We start from the raw sequence: 20,515 nt of genomic DNA on the forward strand, positions 1-20,515 counted from the left end.
CTCCACATTAATTGCATAGCTAAGGGTGTAACCCTAGAATGAACAAAAGTCTGGAGTCGAATAAAGATGCCTTCCAGTTCAAGGTTAAACAATGCCTCCTGGGAGAAGGAGGTGCGTATGACGCGTGTGACACACCACACCTCTATCTAAAACCTCTAGATCAGTTTCCACCCTCACTCCTACGTTCTAGGAAATGTAAAACCCTTTTCATAACTAGCTTGGGGATTTTCTTGGGGAAAAGTTGAATTAAATTTCTTCAGCAATCTTGCTCTAAGAGACAAGCACACATGATTTAAATACCTCTAAATTGAGAATGTCCATATGGATTTGGCTTTATAAGTAGCAGTCACTGATAAAAATTACTGAAAAAAAAATGTGGGTTTAGTTTTCAATCCTCCATTGGGCACACCGGTCATCGGCAACAAAGGGCGCTCAGATTTGAGCTGTTCCTTGGGGCGCTCTGGAAGTGTGGGTCCGCGGGTAGAAGGGGCCGGGAGCCTGTGGGTTTGGTAAGGAGATGGATGGAAAACCAAGATGGGGTTGCGCAAACATACCACCGTGCAAACTCAGCAGTAAAATAATAAGCAGATGTTCTCTGGGGTTTAAACTGCATGACACATTTTTCCTTTTTATTTAATAAGAACAAACTTTACATATTTGCTACGCAAAAACACACAAAAAATTATCGATATTTTTTAACACTCGAAGTTAATGCAAGAGACACAGTGGGAGCTCAACCCAAATTAACTAGTCTAGTAGCTTCTTGTTTAGCTCTTAGTCACTTTGTGCTCAACAGCAAACCCGGGGTCTCCCGAGAAGCCTTGAGGACAGAAGGTGGCCTTGCCTGACAGTGCGGGACAGTTTTGCACTGATGTGACACTACGGAAGCGAGCAGGAGATGGACAGTACAAGCACACAAGCAACAAGGAATGTACCCTATTCCTTCCAGAATGTCCAGAACAGAACGGGGGAGGCTTTAAAATCTGACAGAAACCTTACCCAAAGAATTTTTTCTCAAAAACTCATAAGACCCTGAAAGTCATCCTGGGTACTACAGTTGCAAAGTCTTGGAGGTTTTCAGTTTCAAAGATGGTTTGGATTTTAAAGAAAAATCCTCCGCTGTGATCAAACCAACTCAGGGTCCTGGTGGCTCCTCACCGGGCCCACCAAGTCCCTCTGTGCTGCTCAGCCAGACTCACCCATCGGAGCCCGGCCGGGAAGGGGTGCTGTCCGATGACAGGGAGGACACGGAGGCCACTGACAGAGGCCGGGAGGAAGAAGGCATCGTGAAGGATCGGACCATGGACCGGGGACGGCTGCCTCTTCTGTCATCCAGACTTGAGGGCTGACAGTGAGAGAGAGACACAGAGAGAGAGAGTGAGAGAGAGAGGCTTGTTGGACGCTCTTGTGCCAAAAGACTTCTGGCTTGCCATGGTCAGACTCTTGGGACCAAGTGGTCTTAGCAGCCTGGATTCTAGACCAAAATTGTCCACACTTTTATGAGCAGGGCATTTTCTTGTTCAGAGTTAAAGATGAAAATGATGATGATTTCAGGGTTTTTTGAAATCTTACCTGATATTGTGAAAAATCTCATAACTTTCTTGTTTTCTCTAACATTTTAAGTGCAGTTTTCTTTACCAACACCAGAATGCATCAACCTGTTCCAAAGCCATCGTAGAATGTACCGACCAGAAAATTTATAAAGCAACATCTAGATTAAAGAAATTTATAGAGTAGCTTCTAGAGGAAAGAAACTACAAGATCGTTACATGAACTCTGTCCATCTCTGCACGTTGATACACCACGCAGATCACCACAACACATGGATGTGTCTGACTGAATTTCTCTAGAATAAAATAAGACGCCTCTGCTGCTTAAAGATGCATTTGCTACCCCCCCCCCCCCCCCCAGGGACTGGTACAGTGGGGCAGATGAAGCCACGGCTGGAGCTGCTCAAGCCTCTTCTCCCAGCCAGGCTGAGAACCAGAGATGCATTCTGGAGAAAAATGGTGTCTGGATGGAGTTTTCCATCCTCTCTTTGAAATAGGATTTACGTCACCCAAACACGAGCCACTGAAATACAGCTCTTGTCAATATCTAATTACCTAGGAAATGCTAGTGTCCCTGCGCCCCAAGACCAGCTGCTACAGGGGCTCCTTCCTTTAACCTGCGGATAGAGGGCACGCCCTCCGTGTGTGGCTCTGACCTCCCCACCCCACACCCCCGAAGCTGGCACCTCGGGCGGTCACCTGTAGAAGACGCGCTTGGGACCACGGCTGATTGCACACTGAACACGACTTTGCATCTGCAAAGGGGCCTGTTTCTTCAATAGGTGTTTTGCACCTGAACAAGGACTTGATCTGCATGCTATCTCTTTAGGAGTAAAAGGTTCCCAAAGACAAGGAACAGTTTAAAGCAGGACTTGGTAAACTTGTTCTGTGAACGGCCAGATGATAAGTATTTTAGGCTCTCTGTCCCCCTGCTCAGCTCAGCCTTCGTCGCATGAAAATAGCCAGAGACAATGCAGAGAAGAGTGAGCAGGGGTGTGTTCTAAGAAAACCCGATTTACAAATAGGGCAGTGGGCTGCCTCTTAGTTTTTCTGACTGTTTCCTTGGCTGTGCAGAAACTTTTAATCTTGATGAAGTCCCATAAATTCATTTTATCTTTTGTTTCTCTTGCCTTTGGGGATGTATCATGAAAAAGAGGCAGCCCACGGAATGGGAGAAGATATTTGCAGATGACACTACAGATAAAGGACTGGTATCCAAGATCTACAAAGAACTTCTCAAACTCAATACACGAGAAACAAATAAATCAAAAAATGGGCAGAAGATATGAACAGACACTTTTCCAATGAAGACATACAAATGGCTAACAGACACATGAAAAAATGTTCAAAATCATTAGCCATCAAGGAAATTCAAATCAAAACCACACTGAGATACCACCTTACGCCAGTTAGAATGGCAAAAATAGACAAGGCAAGAAACAACAACTGTTGGAGAGGATGTGGAGAAAGGGGATCCCTCCTACATTGTTGGTGGGAATGCAAGTTGGTACAGCCACTCTGGAAAACAGTGTGGAGGTCCCTTAAAAAGTTAAAAGCTGAGCTACCCTATGATCCAGCCATTGCACTACTGGGTGTTTACCCCAAAGATACAGACGTAGTGAAGAGAAGGGCCATATGCACCCCAATGTTCATAGCAGCAATGTCCACAATAGCTAAATCGTGGAAGGAGCCGAGATGCCCTTCAACAGATGACTGGATTAAGAAGTTGTGGTCCATATATACAATGGAATATTACTCAGCTATCAGAAAGAACGATTTCTCAACATTTGCTACAACATGGACAGCACTGGAGGAGATAATGCTAAGTGAAATAAGTCAAGCAGAGAAAGACAACTATCATATGATTTCTCTCATCTATGGAACATAAGAACTAGAATGATCAGTAGGGGAAGAAAGGGATAAAGAAAGGGGGGGTAATCAGAAGGGGGAATGAAACATGAGAGACTATGGACTATGAGAAACAAACTGAGGACTACAGAGGGGAGGAGGGTGGGGAATGGGATAGACTGGTGATGGGTAGTAAGGAGGGCACGTATTGCATGGTGCACTGGGTGTTATACACAACTAATGAATCATCGAGCCTTACATCGGAAACCGGGGATGTATTGTATGGTGAGTAACATAATATAATAAAAAATCATTATTAAAAAAAAAAAAAAAAACAAATAGGGCAGTGGGCCACGGTTTGCCAAGCACCGGTTCAAAGCCGCGTGTCGCTGGGATGTGCCCGCACGGAGGGTAGGTCTTGGGTTTGACACCAAGGATGCCGCCGTCGCACACCTTCAAGGAGACGTTCATTGCCAATAACTGGCCTTTGTGAGGAAACTAAAAAGGAAACCAAGTACAAACTGGTGCAAACTGTGGACGTGTTTCCTGTGAAATCTAGCAACTCGAAGTCTACAGAGCGCTCTTCTCAGCCTTTCTGAGACACGTGCACACGGAGTCCCAGGCCTGGCTCTCTGACGCGTGCCCCCCGTCCCCCAGCGTCCCGGCTGCACCCCGGGATCGCTCCATGCCCCACCGCTCCTGACACGGTCGGGACAGGGTCCTGCCTGCTGCTCCAGGCCCGCCTGACCGCCTCGCCCGCCGCCCGCTCGGCCACCGCTCTCCTCTCTGGCATCTCTGTGGGATTCGACCCTCTTCAGGCTTTGAATGAGACCTGCGGGCAGCCTCTGCCTCGAGAAGCCCACACGATCCCCTGCCATTTCTTCCACAGCAGCAGCGTCTGAGTGAGGCTCACTGCAGGGAGTCTGAGCACCCCTCTACCAACCTGACGGGGCTGCCGTGCCGCCTCCCCCCCCCCCCCCCCCCCGCCGCAACAGCCTGGGGCTTCACTTCCACCCATCCTTTCTGGACCGGCAGTGTTGGGGTGGGGGCAGGGCAGAATGGGCAGAAGGGCAGAAAGCCAGCTCCATCAGGCTCCGGGGATTTCTGTGGTCGGGAGGGTGCCGCCTCCACATCCCACCATCTACTTGGCACAGGGAGACCTGCATTCAAGGAAACGCAGTGGAGCATGCAGAGAAGAAATGTGACCTGTCCGACATCTGGGTGCTGTGAGCCCCGCTCCTCGCCTGATGGTTTCCGTTTTCCTGGTGAAATGATCTCACAGCTATGGGATCAATGCAAGCACTGGGTGCGCGGGGGCCGAGGAGGGAGCCCGCCGTGGACCAGGAGGTGGAGGTGGTCAGCAAGAACCACCTCACTCCAGCTGTTGGGAAGGCCCAGAAGACCCTCGACCATCCTATCTCTGACCACAAAGGGCTGGTGATGTCCCTCAAGAGGCAACCTTGAATCTTGGGGGGATGTACCAGTATGGATTGGACATAACAAAGGGAAGGGAGGGCGGCAGAAGCAGGGCTCTGGCCAAGGAGGGACAGAAGCCACTCTTGGGTCCCACGCTTGCAGAGTACTCGCTGGGTGTGGAAACGGGCCCCACTGGGCCATTTGTCCTCCAATTCCTTCTTGACTGAGCAGAGCCTCTAAAAATTGAAGAATTGGACTTTTTTTTTTTTTTTAATCTGAGGCAATTTGAGTTCCTCCCAGCCGTGACAGGTGTAGCTCCAGCACCAGGACACCATGAGGGAACCGATGTCCCTGTGTCCCAGCACCAGGGCTAGCAGGGGTGGGGGTAGGGCAGTTAGAACTAGGCTAGAATTTTGGTTCCAGTGTCAACGATGTGATCTTGCATCACATATGGAACCACTCTGAGCCTCAGCTTCCTCGAGCACGCAGCGAACAATCATCCCACCTCCAGAGGCTGGTGTGAGGATGAAATGGGAGGACGCAGCTGGAGCCCATCGGCCTTGGCACACTCTGACCGCTGCTCCCATTGTCCTTGCTGTTGTCATTATTAGGGCCTGAAGCAAACACGCATTTTGGCTCTTTACCAGAAGCAAGCCCTGCCCTGCCCAAAAGGCTCTGACACGTTTTGTGTCCTTGTCTTCCAGCTGAGCCCAAATGCCTCCCCTTGACCCCCATGCATGCCCACTGCCCGTGGATCAGGGAAAGGGTGGGCAGGGCTGCATTTAATTGTGGCGACCAGTGTTTTATGGGGTAGGGTGAGAAGCAGGTACGTTTCTTTTCTGGAAGACACAGGGGCTGGTGCTGAATACAGCAGGTGCTTGTGGCCCCTTCCTCCGGGACCCCAGGGTCTGCACTCCTCACTCCCTATGCATCTGGAGAAGCTGGGCTGTGAGCTTTGGTCCAGGGAGGGATCCCCCCCCCCCCCCCCCCGCCCTGCCCAGCCCCAGCACAGGCAAGGTGAAGGCCAGCAGGGAGGGAGCTGGGGTCTGGCAGAGCCGCCTGTGGATTAAGAAGTCAGAGGATGTCCAAGTCTTCTGTTTCTATGACTTTGGCTGGATCAGAAAAATTGACAAAATGGTTTATGTCTTTTCTATGGGGTTTTTATTTTTAAATCCATTTTTTTAAAACAGGATGATACTATATTGCTTTTCCAAGTATTCTGAGATGCTTGCAAGTTTCCAGAGTAGCTAAGACAGGAAAGGCTCCTACCAGACTGCTTTTTATTGCCGCATTTCTCAGAGCATGACAGGGGCAGCTGCCTGTCTGTCTGTCTGCTCAAGGGAGGCTGGCTGCAGAGCTTGCCGCTCGGCTCCCGGCACGTACGACTGAGGAAGGCAGCCCCAGCAAAGAAAGCATCCAAGGGCAAGAAATGCACCCTTAATTCTATTCCTCGATTACCCCCCCATAAGCCTGACCAGCACCTGGCTGGGCTGGGCAGGGGGGCTGCGCTGGCAGCCACTACGGAGCCGTGGGCAGTTTGGTGGGCAGGACGTGTCTCAGGATGTGGTGGAAACCGCTCATCTCTGGCCAAGGATGGCTGCGTTGGAACAGGGGAAACCTGTCCTTGAGGAGGGGGACACCTCCGCCCCCGACGCGACAGCCCTGCCTCCTGCCCTGGCTGTGCTTCTCCCCTGGGCCCGGCAGCAAGCACGCACAGACCTAAAGGCTCCCGGCAGAGCGCGGAACAGGAAGGATGTGCGGCGAGCCAGACAGGTTCCTGTCATTTTGAAGTATAAGTTGTGTGAGTGGTAAAAGAGGAAGCCTTTCACTTAGTACGAAACTTTGAGCTCTCACAAGTGTTTGCTTCTCAGAAAGACTTAAGAGTGGCGTAAGACTTGGGAAGAGACGCCTGACGATGCATCCGAAATTCTTGCCACTCGCTCTGACTGTGATGAGTCACAAGCCCTGAAGCGATCAAGCACGGCTCAAGGGTTCTGACCTGCACGACAGGTCCTCCGGTGCAGCCGGCAGGAGGGCACCCTGGTCCCCAAGCCTGCTCCCTGGGAGCAGCTCCCGCTGGGCTGGCCGCCCTGGGTCCCCACATGCCGAGGGGTCAGACCAGAGCCCAGAGGTTGCGTTCCCTTGGTTTTGCCAGGTTTGCACCTTGCTGGGGGAGGCACTGATGCATGCAGCCCAGCCACAGTGGGCACGGGGGGCCAGCACGGAGTGCAGTCGGAGCCCCTTTCTGGGGGACTCTCAGTCTCTTACAAGCCTCCAACCACATGAACAAGAGAAGGAAAAGCTCTGCTGTGTAAATTAAGCATAGTGGCTAAAAGCACAGACTTGGAGGCAGACCAGTGGGCTTCAAACTCCATCAGTGGCTGGAGTCGCCACTGCTAGTGTGTGACCTGTGTCCCCTTCCCCCATCTGTAAAATGAGGATGACCACAGTGCCTCCTTTGTAGTGTGAAGTGGATAAAGCCAATTCATATTTGCAAAACACTTGGAAAGGTCCCTGGCATATGGTAAAAGCACTAAATAGTGTTTGCTAAGTGAGCTAAGTGTGTGAAAAAAGAAGCGAGTTCAACAGGAAGAGCAACAGAGAACTGTAGAGAACGGCAGACAGATGGAATTGGGCCGAGAAAGAACCCAAAATGGTGCCCTACATTGGACACCTGGTTCCTTAGGAAGGAGAGGAAAGTGGTGTGCGATGTGAGACGCGGAGTACTTTCCACAGCGCGCCTTTCGTTTGCAGGAAGATGGAAACCGTGTGCGCCCTCACCCCCTTCATGCCAAGGGCTGGGATTTAGATCGGAAACCTCGCTGCCTCTTTTTGTCAACCCATTGCTTCCCTCTGAACAACAGGGAAAGGGGGCCCTGAGTCACCTGCTGTGCCTGACATCTCCAGCGTCCAGGGGCAGTCAAGGTTAGGACCCACCAAGGCTCCCATGGACCACCGCGGTGGCACTGTGGTCTGTGGTGCCTGGCCTCGGCCCCACGACGCTAAGACTCGTGAACATGGCTCATGAACAGCATCTCAGGCCTGCCACAGGGCTCGCAGTGCCAGACAGTTTGCATCATTACATACCGCAAGCCACTCTTTCACCATCATCTTGATCCCAGGCCCCACTCAGAAACTTCCACAAACTCTTAGCAAAAGCCAGAGCAAAGCTTCCTGTCCCAGACTGCCATTCCAGGCTTTGGGAGGCTGGGCACCTTTCCAGCTTCTCCTGTGATTTCTCTTCTGTCCAAGGCATGGCTATGTCTGCACGGCCTCTGGCCTGCCATTCGAATTCTGGCCTCCCAGCCTTTGCTGGGTGAGCCCTTTCTCCCCACCTCCTCCCCTGACTGTCTCCAGCTTACCTTTCTTGGCCAAGACCAATGACCACTCCTTTAAGATGTAAGTCTTTGCTAACAGTTTCAGATCTCAGGAAGCCATAGCAACTCTCTCTGATGACTTTGACTTTGGACTGGACTTAGGCTCCAGCTCTGTCTTAGGACATCATGAGTACTGTTGCCCTGTGCATTACCTAACCCTCTGTGTGTGGTGTATGGCTGCAGGTGTGGCCTCTATGGCAGCCAAAGTTGAATCTCATTGGCCTCTGGGTGGCTCTTCTGTTGCCCTACCACATTAAGGCTAGATTGTGTTCACAGCAGGTGAGCAGGGCGTTTGGTGATGAAGCAAACTCACGAAGGCTTACTCACCCTGACATTTCCAATTACTGAAAGGAGGTTGCTGGCTTACTGGCAGAAGGACTTCCGAGGGGGCTGAGGTCCTTCCAATCCCACTTCCCCAGCAGGCGTCACATACATCTTACTCACCCTGCCTGTGAGCCTGTCACAGTTGGACAATGTGATGCAAAGACACCCACCTCCCCTTCTGCAAGGCGACCCACTTACCATGGTCCGGACGCCATATTGCTTTTCCACTTTCTCCTTCAGCTGTTTGAAACAGGCTTCCATTCTCTCATGAAATGGCCTCAGTGCTTCTGTGACTTTGTCTCCATGAATCCTGATCCCTTCAGCCAAAAATGGAATCTGAAAAACGTAGCAGTCAACACTCCTTATTTCCTGGTTAATGGCCTAGAGAGGCGCGCGCACCAGGCAGAAAGTGGCACTTTGTGCAAAATGCAACTGCTCTGTTTCCAAATCAAACAGTGAATCAAGGTCATCAGCAGGCACGTGACCCCCGAAGACTAAAATGTTCAAATTAAAATCATTTGTGTTTTAAATTGGACACGTTTAGTGCAGTGCTCAGCACACGATGGCCGCTCAGTGACTCTGCCTGACTCCCATCGGCCGACCAATCCCAGAATAGACTCATCAGTGCTTTCCACATGAATTTGGGAAGAACTGCAGCTTGAATCTGTTTAGCTGTAACTTGATCTACTAGCATAGGGTCATGTCACAGTGCAAAGATTATTTTTAGCCCAGAATATTGCCTTTATAGGCAATTGAGAACCCTATTCTAAAACTTAAAAATCTAATTATATGTTTGCTATAGTCCTGAAGGATCTTCTTATTTGGAAAGGAAAACCAAATTTATTCTTCCTTAAAACTAAAAATAATCACTTCTCTGCCAACACTGCTGTCACAAAATATCCATGCCAACACTTCACTTCCAAGCGCGGAGATGTAGCTGACCTTTAAAAGCGTCGCAGGGAGACATTTTCATTCCCCAGCCCCAGAGACCCTCTAAGAATCACTGCTGGTGGGGGCTGGAGGGGGCTCTAAGGAGGGCTTTCTTTCCCCAGCTTCTGCTTTCTCCCAATGCTCGGACCAGAAGTTAGACATTCTTCAATGCAATCAAGCTAAGAGGCTTCCTCTTAATAATTTATAATTAAATCAAAATACTGATTAAAAACAGATTTCCCTAATATGACAGAACACCAACCTAAATGAGCAGATTTATTAGGAAGCAGGATAATAAGTACACAATTGAATTTCATGTGAACAAATTCGAGAAATCTTATCAAGATGAATCAATGCATAAAATGTATTTGGTTGCCATTTAGAGCACGCAGCTGTTGCCTCTTGTGGTCTCCAGGGAAAGAAAGAAGTGAGGGCTCCCATGTCACAGCCCACCCAGCAGCCCACCCAGCCTGCCCTCGGGCTACACGGGCACAAAGCTGGTTTTGCTGACAGTTGGGCCTACCCCCAAGGTTCGGGCCAGGCATCCCCTCTCGGCTGGTTACCCCCGAAAGGACAGTGTGCATGCAGGTGAGCCTTCACAATGGGTGGGACGTTTTAATATTCCATATGAGTTATTCTTGCAGACGGTAGCTTCCCCGGAGCTAGCCGCAGTATTGTCAAGTTCAACAGTAGAAAATGCTCACATTAATCCTTCTGCTTCCTGAGTTCTGCCTTGGGGCATGGCACAGGCAGGCTGGGGACAACTTTTGGTGGGACGGTAAACGTGTTGGATCTATCTGGGTACGGAGGCGAGTATGGGGGTGCTGTCTCAAGGTTAAGACACAGCCACTTGAGATCCTGCAACCATTTTTCTGTAGAATGGACCTTTTTCAAATATACAAAATGCAATCCACATGTCTCTGCATTTTTTTTGTTGTTGTTGGTTTGATTAAAAACCTTAATTGGCCAGATTCTTTGACCTCAAAGAAGCTACTTGCTGGACTCAAGTTAAGACCATTTGGTTTAGGTCCCTGGGGTTGCATGAACTGCAATTTGGCAGGCAAAATTTATGGGGTATGAGAACTGATCACTTCAACAGGTCCCTGACATTGTCTGATACAACCTTCTTCTGGGTTGGGATCTGGTCTCTGTTCTGTGTCTCACTGGGGCTGAGCCACAGCTCTGCATGAAAACATGCTCTGTGCTAACACTCCAACATATTGGGTGCTTAACACACAAACACAAGCCACGGAATGAGGTCTGCAGTGATCTTTGGGGACCCTGTGGTTCAGCGAGTTCCAACCTGGATGAGAATCAGAATCTCCCAGGCAGGTTCCTGAACCCCACCCCAGGAGCCCTGATTTGCTCTGGGGTAGATCCCCGGAATCTGCATTTCTTAAAAGTTGCCCGGAGCCCCGAGCGGGGAGAGGGGAGTGGACATCCCCAAAGTCACACCTTGGGTTGTTCGAAGCGAGCACGCAGCCTGCTCTCCAAAGACGCCCTTCCGAACAGCGGTGCTGCACGTGAGGTTCGCTCCTGTGTGTCCCCTGCCCAAACGCATGGCCCGCCAGCAGCACAGAGCATTAGGAAGCACTGCTCAGCACTCGAGGAGCACCACCCCCGGTGACAATGGTCACGCCTGTCATCAGTTGGGGATGACGAGTGAGTTGGGTCTTTATCTTTGTGCATTTCAAAAGAGACACAGGCATACAACCCAGCGGTGTCCTATGAGGCTGTAGGATTCATCTCTGGGCGCTGGCGGGGACGCTAAATAAAACAGCTGCATTTGGGGAAGGCTGGAGCTGTGCCCTTGAGGACGGGGCTGGGGCTCACTCTGACCTGGTGTCAGCTGTGAACTCAGAAGGGGCCCCACACGCCTGCAGCCACTGGCTCCCAGCTGGGGGGAGCAGGTCAGCACCGCCCAGGGTTTGGGGATGACAAGAGCAGAGCCAAGAGCTGCCTGGGACTTAACAACCCGCCATCACAAACGATTTCAGCACCAAGATGTGCTTATTGCACTTCAGTGATGGAAACTCTGCCAACGAGTCCTTGGGATTCCCCAGAGAAAGCCTCACTCTGCCCTGACGGAGTTTCCAGAAAAAAACCAAACCAAACAAACTAACAAACGAAAACATAAGACAGCATCCTGATAACCCCAAACTTCTTATTTTTAATGACCGCATGACTCTATCACTGATACTAAAATATGGGTTTCCAAACATTTGCAAATGAAAGCGAAATCACAGGTAATGTTTTGAATATGTATTTTTCATCACTCTTTGACTTAATGAAGTTGCTAGAAAATGGATTCTTTCTTTCAGCTTTCCTGTGAGCTGCTTTAAAATTCATCCTTTAATATAGTTATTAGGGGTGATGACATAGTGCTGACATAAAGTTCTCTCTGGGGAACAAATTATTTTTCTCTGTAGGACTTGAAACTCTTAAAATCCAATTTGCTGTAAAAGCTTACAAGAAAAAAAAAATCAATACAACTTTTGCAGACCAAACTAGTTTTTGTGTGGCAATGATTTTATAGCCTTCAATGGAGTTTGAATTTTGTACCCTTTGGTTTCTACATCTAAAATGGAATCATTCCGGATTTTGAAGCCTCTCTCTTTTTGGAAACAGAGGGAAATGGTCTAGATGAGGCTCACATTCCATGCAGAGAACGGTCCTTGGCCAGTGCGGTCCCTGGAGCCAGCCCCCAGGGTTTGTTATCACGGAACAATCCCAACGCAAACAGATGTCTACAGATTTGTGCAAAGTCACACCCATTAGGATGGTGATTGTAAAAAAAAAAAAAAAAAAAAAAAACAAACCAAAACAAACCCAGAAAATGACAAGTGTGGACAAGGAGTTGGAGGATGTAGCTCCTCACAAAATTAAAAAATAGAATTACCGTTTGATCCAGAAATCCCACTTCCGGGAATACACCCGAAAGAACTGAAAGCAGGAAAATGAACAGCCACGTGCGTAGCCATGTTCGCAGCCAAACAGTGGAAGGAACTGAAGCGTCCACAGACGGATGAGTGGACAAAGAGAATGTGGTCCGTCCACACAATGGAGTCTTAATCAGCCCCACAAGGGAGGAAATTCTGACTCAGGCTACAGCACAATGAACCCTGAAGACACTGTCCTCGGTGAGCTAAACCTGTCACAAAAGCCGTATGACTTTACCGCATGACTACTTACGTGAAGGACCTAGAACAAATACCCATGACTCGACGTACTTGAAGTACCTGGAACGATCAAGTTCACAGACACAGACGGTAGAATGGTGGTTTCCAAGCATGGGGTGAGTGGAGAGTTAGTGCAGAGATTTTTGGCAAGCTGGAAAAGTTCTGGAGATGGATGGGGGATGGTTGCACGACAATGTGAATGTGCTTAATGCCCCCACACCATACTCCAAATCGGTTAAGATGCCACATTTTATGTGATGTCTACCTTTGTACCATGAAATATACATAGATTGGAAGTGGGCTTGAAACCAAAGCTCAGCCCCACTCCACCTACGAGGTCACACGGGTCAATGTGCTGATGACGGAGAAGCCACTGGGTTGAGGCTCTGGGAGGGCCAGGGTCAGAGTGCCTGCAGAGATGACTCCTCAGAGGAACAGCCTCACTTGCGTCAGGGCCCCAGGTGGCAGCCTGAGACTCCTCCCCCTCCGCCCGCCCCATCCCCGGCTCAGCAGAGTGGCCTGGAGTCCAGCCGCCAGGCACAGGGTGACCCCGGCTTCGCCCTCCCTCAGGTCTCTGTGCTCAGCCTGCTGTGTGGGGATTAGATCAGACAGCACCCTCCTCACCTCCCACACGAGAAAACAAAGCCCGAAACAGTGAGCTGTCCTCCGTACAGAGCACGTATAGACAGAGCCCCACGAGAACCGGGTCTGGGTATCCCCTCCACCACCAGGCGCTCAGAGGCTCTAAGACACAGACATGTGAACCAAACAAGTCACTTCCAACTGGACACAAGACACCCTCCAAACCAGGTCCTCCTAACACCAGGTCCCTCTCAGGTAAGACTCGGCGGCCTCAGGAGCACGAGTAGAGAAGCACCATAATACATGGAATTACAGCTGGGAAAACACAGATGTGGAGTCCCCAGCCCTGGCCACCACCACAGAGAACGTGAGGGGTGGGTGCTCTGCGGTGGCCCACCAACACCTCCCACAAGGACAGCACTGGCCTGAGTGCCTTTCCTGGGACAGGCTGGAGCCAAGCTCTTGAAGACATCACCGTTCTCACCTTGCCTCTGATGTTCTGTCAATACCAGACAGAGATCTTCCAGCAGAGACAGACCAGGCTCATAGGCAAGAGAGGGTTCAACTTCATGACTGCAGCCAGGAGCTGAGTTCATCATGGCATTGGGGGGTGGGTATCAGGGGACACATGTGGCTATATGCACTGTGGCAGATGTCCCAGGCCTCCGTGCTGGCTGGCATGGGTGCTGAGATGGCCCAGGCGTCTAGCCTCAGGTGCGGGTCTAGCCTCCCCGCTCTAGCCCCGAAAGGCTGCCATCGCACGCTTACCTGCCACGCAATGAGATCCTTGAGCTTCTCAATCTTTTCATGGGCCTCTGGGTGCTCCTGCAGGTACCGCTCTGTAAAGAAGGCCTGGTGGAGACAGGAAGGGCCACTCAGTACACTGCTTACCCTGCCCCATTTCTGCACACGGACTGTGCACCAGCCCCGTGGGATAGAGCCATGCGTAAAACAGACCCACCCCCCGGGGGATGGACCGTCCCCAGCACTCAGGGCTCAGGGTCTGATTAGGTCAAACAACAAATGGAGCGAACGGGCAGCCAGGAGGGGCATTTTGGGTAGCACCTCTGTCCTTGGAATCCAGCAAAGCCACAGCTGACCTGGGTGCCTCAGTCCGCTGGGTGGCAGCCCCCCAGCGGCTCACACGCTCCCGACCCCCACCCTGCACCCACCCCAGGGCCTGTCCTACACCTAAAGGCTTCTTACAGCTAGAGCTACCTCTCCGTCCAGGGCAACAACTCCTCTTGGCCTGTTCTCCACCTCAGCTCTTACTCTGTCTGGATGAGGGGTCAGCAAACTTTTCCATGAAGGGCCTCAACACTGCCACTGTTCTATCAGGAAAACTAAGTAATGAATGGCCGTGGCCAAGCTCCAAACTCGATATCAAAAAGAGAGAGCAGACCGTAGTGCAGACCGCTGGTCTAGACCACACCCCACGCCCTTCCACTCCTGCCCATTTCTACCGAGAGATTTTCCGGGGAGATCAGCTGGCCTTCTCCCCTGTACCTGCCATGCCTACCTATCCCAAATGCTCTAATTCTTTTTTCTTTCACTAAAACTGTGTCTCTTGGCCTTTCATGACCCCAGGACTCTTGAGAGCCACCCACGGGCAGCTCGGCAGAGCTCCTTCAGCCCAATCTGGGGGGGGGCAACGCCCAGGAGAGCCACACCTAGGGTCGGGCCTTGACCTTCCACAGCTGGCAGGGGCCACCTCTAGGAGCTCCCAGCCTTTGGATCAGTCAGTCTGGGATCAACCAGTGAGACCAGGGTAGTTTCTGGGCTGGGAGATAACGTGTCTGGAAACAGTCTGTCCCAGGACAGGGCTGTACCACTGGCAGGTCACGTGCCTTCTCATAATTCGCGAAGCCTCCCATGACGGCAGGGTCCACGATGCCATTCAGGAGCATGGACAGGGGGTTGATGGGGAGGCTGGGGTCGTCCAGGTGCTGCTGCACCATGCTGTTCATCTTGTCGTTCGTCAGCTGCATGGTCTCGATGGCGTTCTCCAGGGGGCTGATCTCCACCTGCGGGGGAGGAAGATGTGACTCCAGGCCAGCACAGGGTCTCCTGCTGACTCTCTGGCCTGTGGGACCCTGCCAGAGGAGGAGCATTGCCAAGTGCGGCCAGGCTTCCTAGTCCTCCACTGCACCTTTTTTCTCAGGGGGGTTTTCGGGGGTGTCTCTTATCACCCAAACAAGAGTAACTGGGTATTTTAGTATCGTGCATTTCCAATAGGTGCGGCCCTCACATGCAAATTCCAAAGGGATAACACAAGGCTGTCTGGCTCTGAGGCGTGTGTGTGTGTCTGTGTGCGTGTGCGCACACGCATGTGTGTCTATACACGTGTGCACGTGCGTGTGTATGTGCGTATGCATACACATGTGGTCTGCTTCTTTTAAAACGGGTAAGATTTTAAGGAATTCTGAGTAATCCATCACCGTCCCTGAGGCAGGCGGCCCGGGCACTTTGTGAGCCCCCTGTATCTGCTTGGTCGGGGAAGGGCCCTCCCCCCCACAGCAGACCACATACTCTCTTACGAAGGAAGAGCTCCGCTGCCCCGGGGGAGCATATCGCCACTTCCAACGGTACCTCCCCGGCCTCATCGGAACACCTATCACTGGTCAGCAGGACCTTCAGTGCAGGAGGCAGGGGACCACCGCCCATCCTGCTACTGCTCTCCTTCCTCTGGGGGCCCCTCAGCTCCCTGCAAGGCCCAGCCGAGCACGCCTCTCTGGCTCAGCACTATAAGGTGCCATGAAAACGTGGCCGGGTTTAAAACAATAGCAACCCCTTCCCACCAGGCCCCACTCTAACAGATGCTCAGCTGGGCCACAGAGCCACATCCAGGGGTGGTCTCAACACATGATCATTTCGGTCCTCCCAAAGGAGGTAGGAGGGGTCTCTACCCATGCCTGGGAACCCTAGGCTGTCGGTAGCAAGGGACGAAGCAGAGCAGCTTGCTTTTTTCCTGCTGCAGTCTCTGGGGGTTGTCTGCCAGGCCGAGGGAAGCAGGGGGAGCAGGGACTTGAGAACGGACGACTCTGCTCACGGCTGGTCCCAGATTCTAGAGGGATGCTTGGACTCACTCTGGGGGAAGTGCCTGGTAGCACCTCAGAGTCACTGTGGAGGAGGCCCCCTGCTTGTTCACCCCGTGCGGACTGGGAGCTGATGGACAGGCTGTCACACACAGAAAAGTGACCACCCCGCTGCCCCTGGCCGGCCCCGTGCCCGCACAGCGTGTACTGCAGGACTGCTGCTCCCACGCGGTCCCACACGGTCCCTGGCGGGCTCAGAGCCTGGAACGCAGCATCCCAGGCACACGCCTTCGCCAGACCCACCCTCCAGGGCAGTATTCCATTCTGACTGACGGCTAACTCCCTGCTGCTGATCCCGTTCGCCTCAACAAAGAATAATTTCCTCTTTTCATCCAACAACAGGGCTAGCTGCCACCCTTTGGCCATCGCACGGCGGCCTGTCCCGGGAGGCACGCACAAGGCAAGGGCAGGTGGGATGGGTGTCGAGAGCAGCTCTCGGTTACGCGCTCTGGGATTATTCGGCTTCTGGCCTCTTAGTTTGTTAAAAATGGCAAAGAGCGCCCGTGGCAGAGCCACATCTTCAGAGAGTCAGGGCTCACCCCCTCCACCTCTGAGCTCTTAAGCTCCTTCCTCTCGAAATCTGGCTGGCTCACGAAATCCCAGATTACTGAGGGCTTTGGGCAGAGGCTCATTAGGAAGATTAGTGCCTGTTTACGCAAAGTCCCCCCATCCCGTCCTCTCAGGCACGTACATCACCAGCCCATAAAGCTTGCGTTTCTGCCACCTGCCACATACCTTCTGAGCCCTCCATCCATCGGGCCTGCCTGGGTGCTAGGGGGGCACTGAGCAGGCGCTCCCGGAGCAGAAAATGCAAGCGACCAAGGCAGGGACAGGAACAGAGACCCAGAGCTTCAGAGAAGCAGGAGGGGGCATCTGGGATGGGGGGTGGGCGGGGATGTTGGCTCTGAGCTCAGATGGGCACGGATGACAGACAAGAGAGGCAACAGGGCTGGGAAGAGAGGTTCCAGCCAGGTTCTGGAACCAAATCGGGAGTTTCCAAGGGGACTCACTGAAAACTAAATGGGAGGCACCACCCCTTGGAGAAGATCCTTCTGGCTGAACACAAAAGGCCTTGAGACGCACGAATCAACATACACATTTCAATCAGATCTCTTTATACCACTCCCTCGCACTTCTGTGTGTTCAGGAAGAATCTGCCACGGGCTCGGTTCACGTAGATGAAACTGTCCCATAGCTCAACGCGAGGGAAAGCAAAGTTTAGCTAATGAGATGCGAGTCATTATTTCTTTAAAAAAGTGCCAGTGAGGGGTCTATTCTCAAGCTATTTTTACTTGAAATGAGCAAGTACTATTAATCAAGTTGTTTGTCATGTAAATGGCAATAAAAGCATCAGGAAGAAAGATCTTAAAAAGTGTATGTAAATTGGAACTTGTCTTAAACTTTTCATTTAGTTAACAGAAAGAGCTGTCAAAACAGCACAGCGATGACTAGATTTAAATATTTTGTAAGAAGAAAGGAAATCTTAATTCTGGTTTTCTTGTCAGCCAGTGCGGTTCTGATTACACAGCATTTCTACGACAATATTCGTGAACTGGGAGAGTCTATGCCCCAGGCAACGGGCAGGGTGATGATGGGTTAAGTCTTGTCTGACCTGAGGTTCCAGTGCCCACGCCGCACCCTGTAACAGAGGGGAACACGCAATCCCTTCTGGCGGGTGTACTTACCATGAATACGGATTTGACCTCAAACCACCTTAAAATTCCAGGTAATTTGTACGCCGTGGTGTATATGGTTCTCTCGATCCACATGTTCTGCAAGGGGACACACACACGGTACTCATCAGAAGGACGGCAGCAGGTGGACAGCTTCTGCCCTAGTGGGGACTGACCCGTCTCTGGGAGGCACGTTCTCTAGGACATCTCCCCGGGAGGAGTCGCATGCGGCCCTTTTGTGTGCCGTCCCTCGCATGCCGTGCTCTGCCTGTGAGTCAGATGGTCACACAAGACACAGCAGTGTCCCCTGCTTTTGCTGGCCAATGGTGCCAGCCTCCTGGCATTTGGCAAAGAAAATACAACAGGAGAGTCAGGGAGAATTCCATACATCAAAACAAGGGAAGCTCCCTCTGAGCAGAGACTGAAGAGGCTCCAAGGAGTTCTACATTGGCCTGACTTTGGGTTCAACAGACACCCAGAGGTGGAAAGGCATTAAGGAAAACCGGGTTTTGTAAAACATGACCACTCCCATTCTGATATGGATCAATCAGTATTTTAGGCTTCAATTTGTTTCTTGCACAACTGATCCCTATTCACATTAGAAAATGAAGATGGGAAAAAAAATCCCCCACCACCCAGAGATGGTAACTTAAACATTTCAGTATCTATTGTTCAAGACCCTTACTAAGCATTAAAAAGCATGTAGATGCATCTGTTCAATAAAATACCATTTGTAATCCATATTCTTCATAGAGTAGTATAATGCGTGTGGTGGGAAACTGCTTCAAGCCCATGAGCGTCACCCCTCTGCGCCTCTTTCGGGCTGCAGGGAAGCCGTGGCAAGCTAACAAGCAATGGCTCTTCCCCCATCGGCTCCTGCCTGGTGTTGACTTCCGGCCACCATCTCCCTGTCCCAGGTCATAACTAGGCCGTGCAGGTGTGTCGGGAGTGGTCTGGGCACAGTGGACCGTCAGCAAGTCCAGGGAGCCGCACTGGATCTTAGAGAAGCATCTATCCTCCAGCTCTGAGACTCCAGAGGGGAGAAGGAAGGGGACCCGGCCGAGGCCTCCTGTCTCCCCAGCTAGGAGGCTCCCCCAGGTGCTTGCCCTAGAAAACAGCAATGTGCCCTTTCAGAGCATCGGGACCGCACCTACCGGGTCTCCCCAGAGACCAACACAGCCTGGGCAGGGGCCTTGAGCTCCTTCAAGGGCTTTCTGGACAACCAGTACGGGCTAACTCAGACACTATCTGTCTCCCCCCTCCTCAGCCGCCCTTCTGCCCAGAGCGTCACCCCTTGCTGAGCGGCCACGCTGAGTGCTCGGCCTGGCAGGGCAGCCTCCCCAGCGTCCCGCCCGCAGAGCCAGGCCACCTGCAGCAGGACCGAGCCCGGCTTCCCATTGCTGCAAAAAGCCCCATGCTTATCTGGAAGCTTTAGGCTTTGTCAGGCGTGTGAAGGACTAAATCCCGTGGCTTCTGAAAGCCTCATCCAAGTGCGAGGGCCTAACGGGGCCATTAGGGGATTTCAGGGCCATTTAGAAGAAGCACAGCCTTGGAGGCTTAGTGCAGCCCCAAATGTCAGGGGTCTCGGTTATTCTTAGCTCTGCCCCAATTGGCTGCACCCCCGTCAGCAATTTGCTTGACCTCCTTGAGTGTCTTTCTTTATGGTATGAGAATATATACAGCTGCTGGATGCGAGACGTGGGCGGGAAATTCAAGGACGCCCTATAAATCCCACAGTCCAGAGACGCTATATAAATGGTTGCATTGTTGGGCCCCACGAGAGACCACTCAGAAAGCCGCCCCCTTAGGGCTGGTCTCTTGTCCCTACCCTTACTATTAGAGACCACATCGCAGTGACCAGTTACCAAGTAGGGTATCCTGGGATGCTGGCATTAACCAAGAAATAGGGTCTTTGTTTTGAGATAAGCGGTGTGGGAAGTGGGAATGACTAGAGTTTCCGGAATTACAAGCTTGTAGCAGACTCCTGGGAAATGGCTTGGGTGGGAAGGGCCTTTCAGCGCTAGGGAGGGGGCCTCTCAGGCATCACCCCAAGGATCAGAAGAATCAGAAGAAATGGAGGGCTTCAAGGGGAGGCTGGACAAAAGCACCCCCAGCTTCACTCTGGGTCAGGTCACCTTTGACCTTCTGTACCCCCAGACACCTCCTGACTACAGGCAAGGGGATGCAGTCCCCAGCAGAGCAGCTGGTCCTCCTTGGGGGTCCCCGCGGCTAATGGGTCCTGGAAATACAGGCCTATGTAGGGATTCCCAGAGGACGTTTGCAGGGTAGGAGGGAGAAATGTTAACATTTTAAAAAGCTGTGCTTTATTTCAAAGAATTGATTTATTCTTTGCAAATGGAAACCATTAAACCAGTTGTATGTATCTTTTTTAAAAAGCTGCAAAAATTTCTGTTAATATTTCCATGACTCTAATCGAGGGGACAACGTATGATCACCTTTTTAGCTGGCTGTCACAACTGGGGAGGTGCTACTGGCATCTAATGAGTAGAGGGGTCAGGGACGCTGTTCAATATCCTTGGA

At 51.6% G+C, this 20,515-nt stretch overlaps 1 protein-coding gene across 4 annotated transcripts in view; it reads right to left on the minus strand.

Moving 5' to 3' along the window:
- Positions 1-20,515, minus strand: part of DOCK1 (dedicator of cytokinesis 1) — a 493,249-nt gene that overhangs the window by 11,174 nt on the left and 461,560 nt on the right. For all 4 annotated transcript variants that reach the window (XM_048219065.2, XM_026494391.4, XM_026494390.4 and 1 more), the window contains 5 exons: positions 17,987-18,073; positions 15,054-15,230; positions 13,975-14,058; positions 8,714-8,851; positions 1,200-1,345 (listed from right to left, as the gene is read on the minus strand). In XM_048219065.2, coding sequence (XP_048075022.1) covers positions 1,200-1,345; positions 8,714-8,851; positions 13,975-14,058; positions 15,054-15,230; positions 17,987-18,073 — 632 coding nt within the window. The remainder of the gene's footprint in view (positions 1-1,199; positions 1,346-8,713; positions 8,852-13,974; positions 14,059-15,053; positions 15,231-17,986; positions 18,074-20,515) is intronic.

This window comes from Ursus arctos, unplaced genomic scaffold, assembly GCF_023065955.2.
Source record: "Ursus arctos isolate Adak ecotype North America unplaced genomic scaffold, UrsArc2.0 scaffold_7, whole genome shotgun sequence".
NCBI classification, from domain to species: Eukaryota; Metazoa; Chordata; class Mammalia; order Carnivora; family Ursidae; genus Ursus; species Ursus arctos.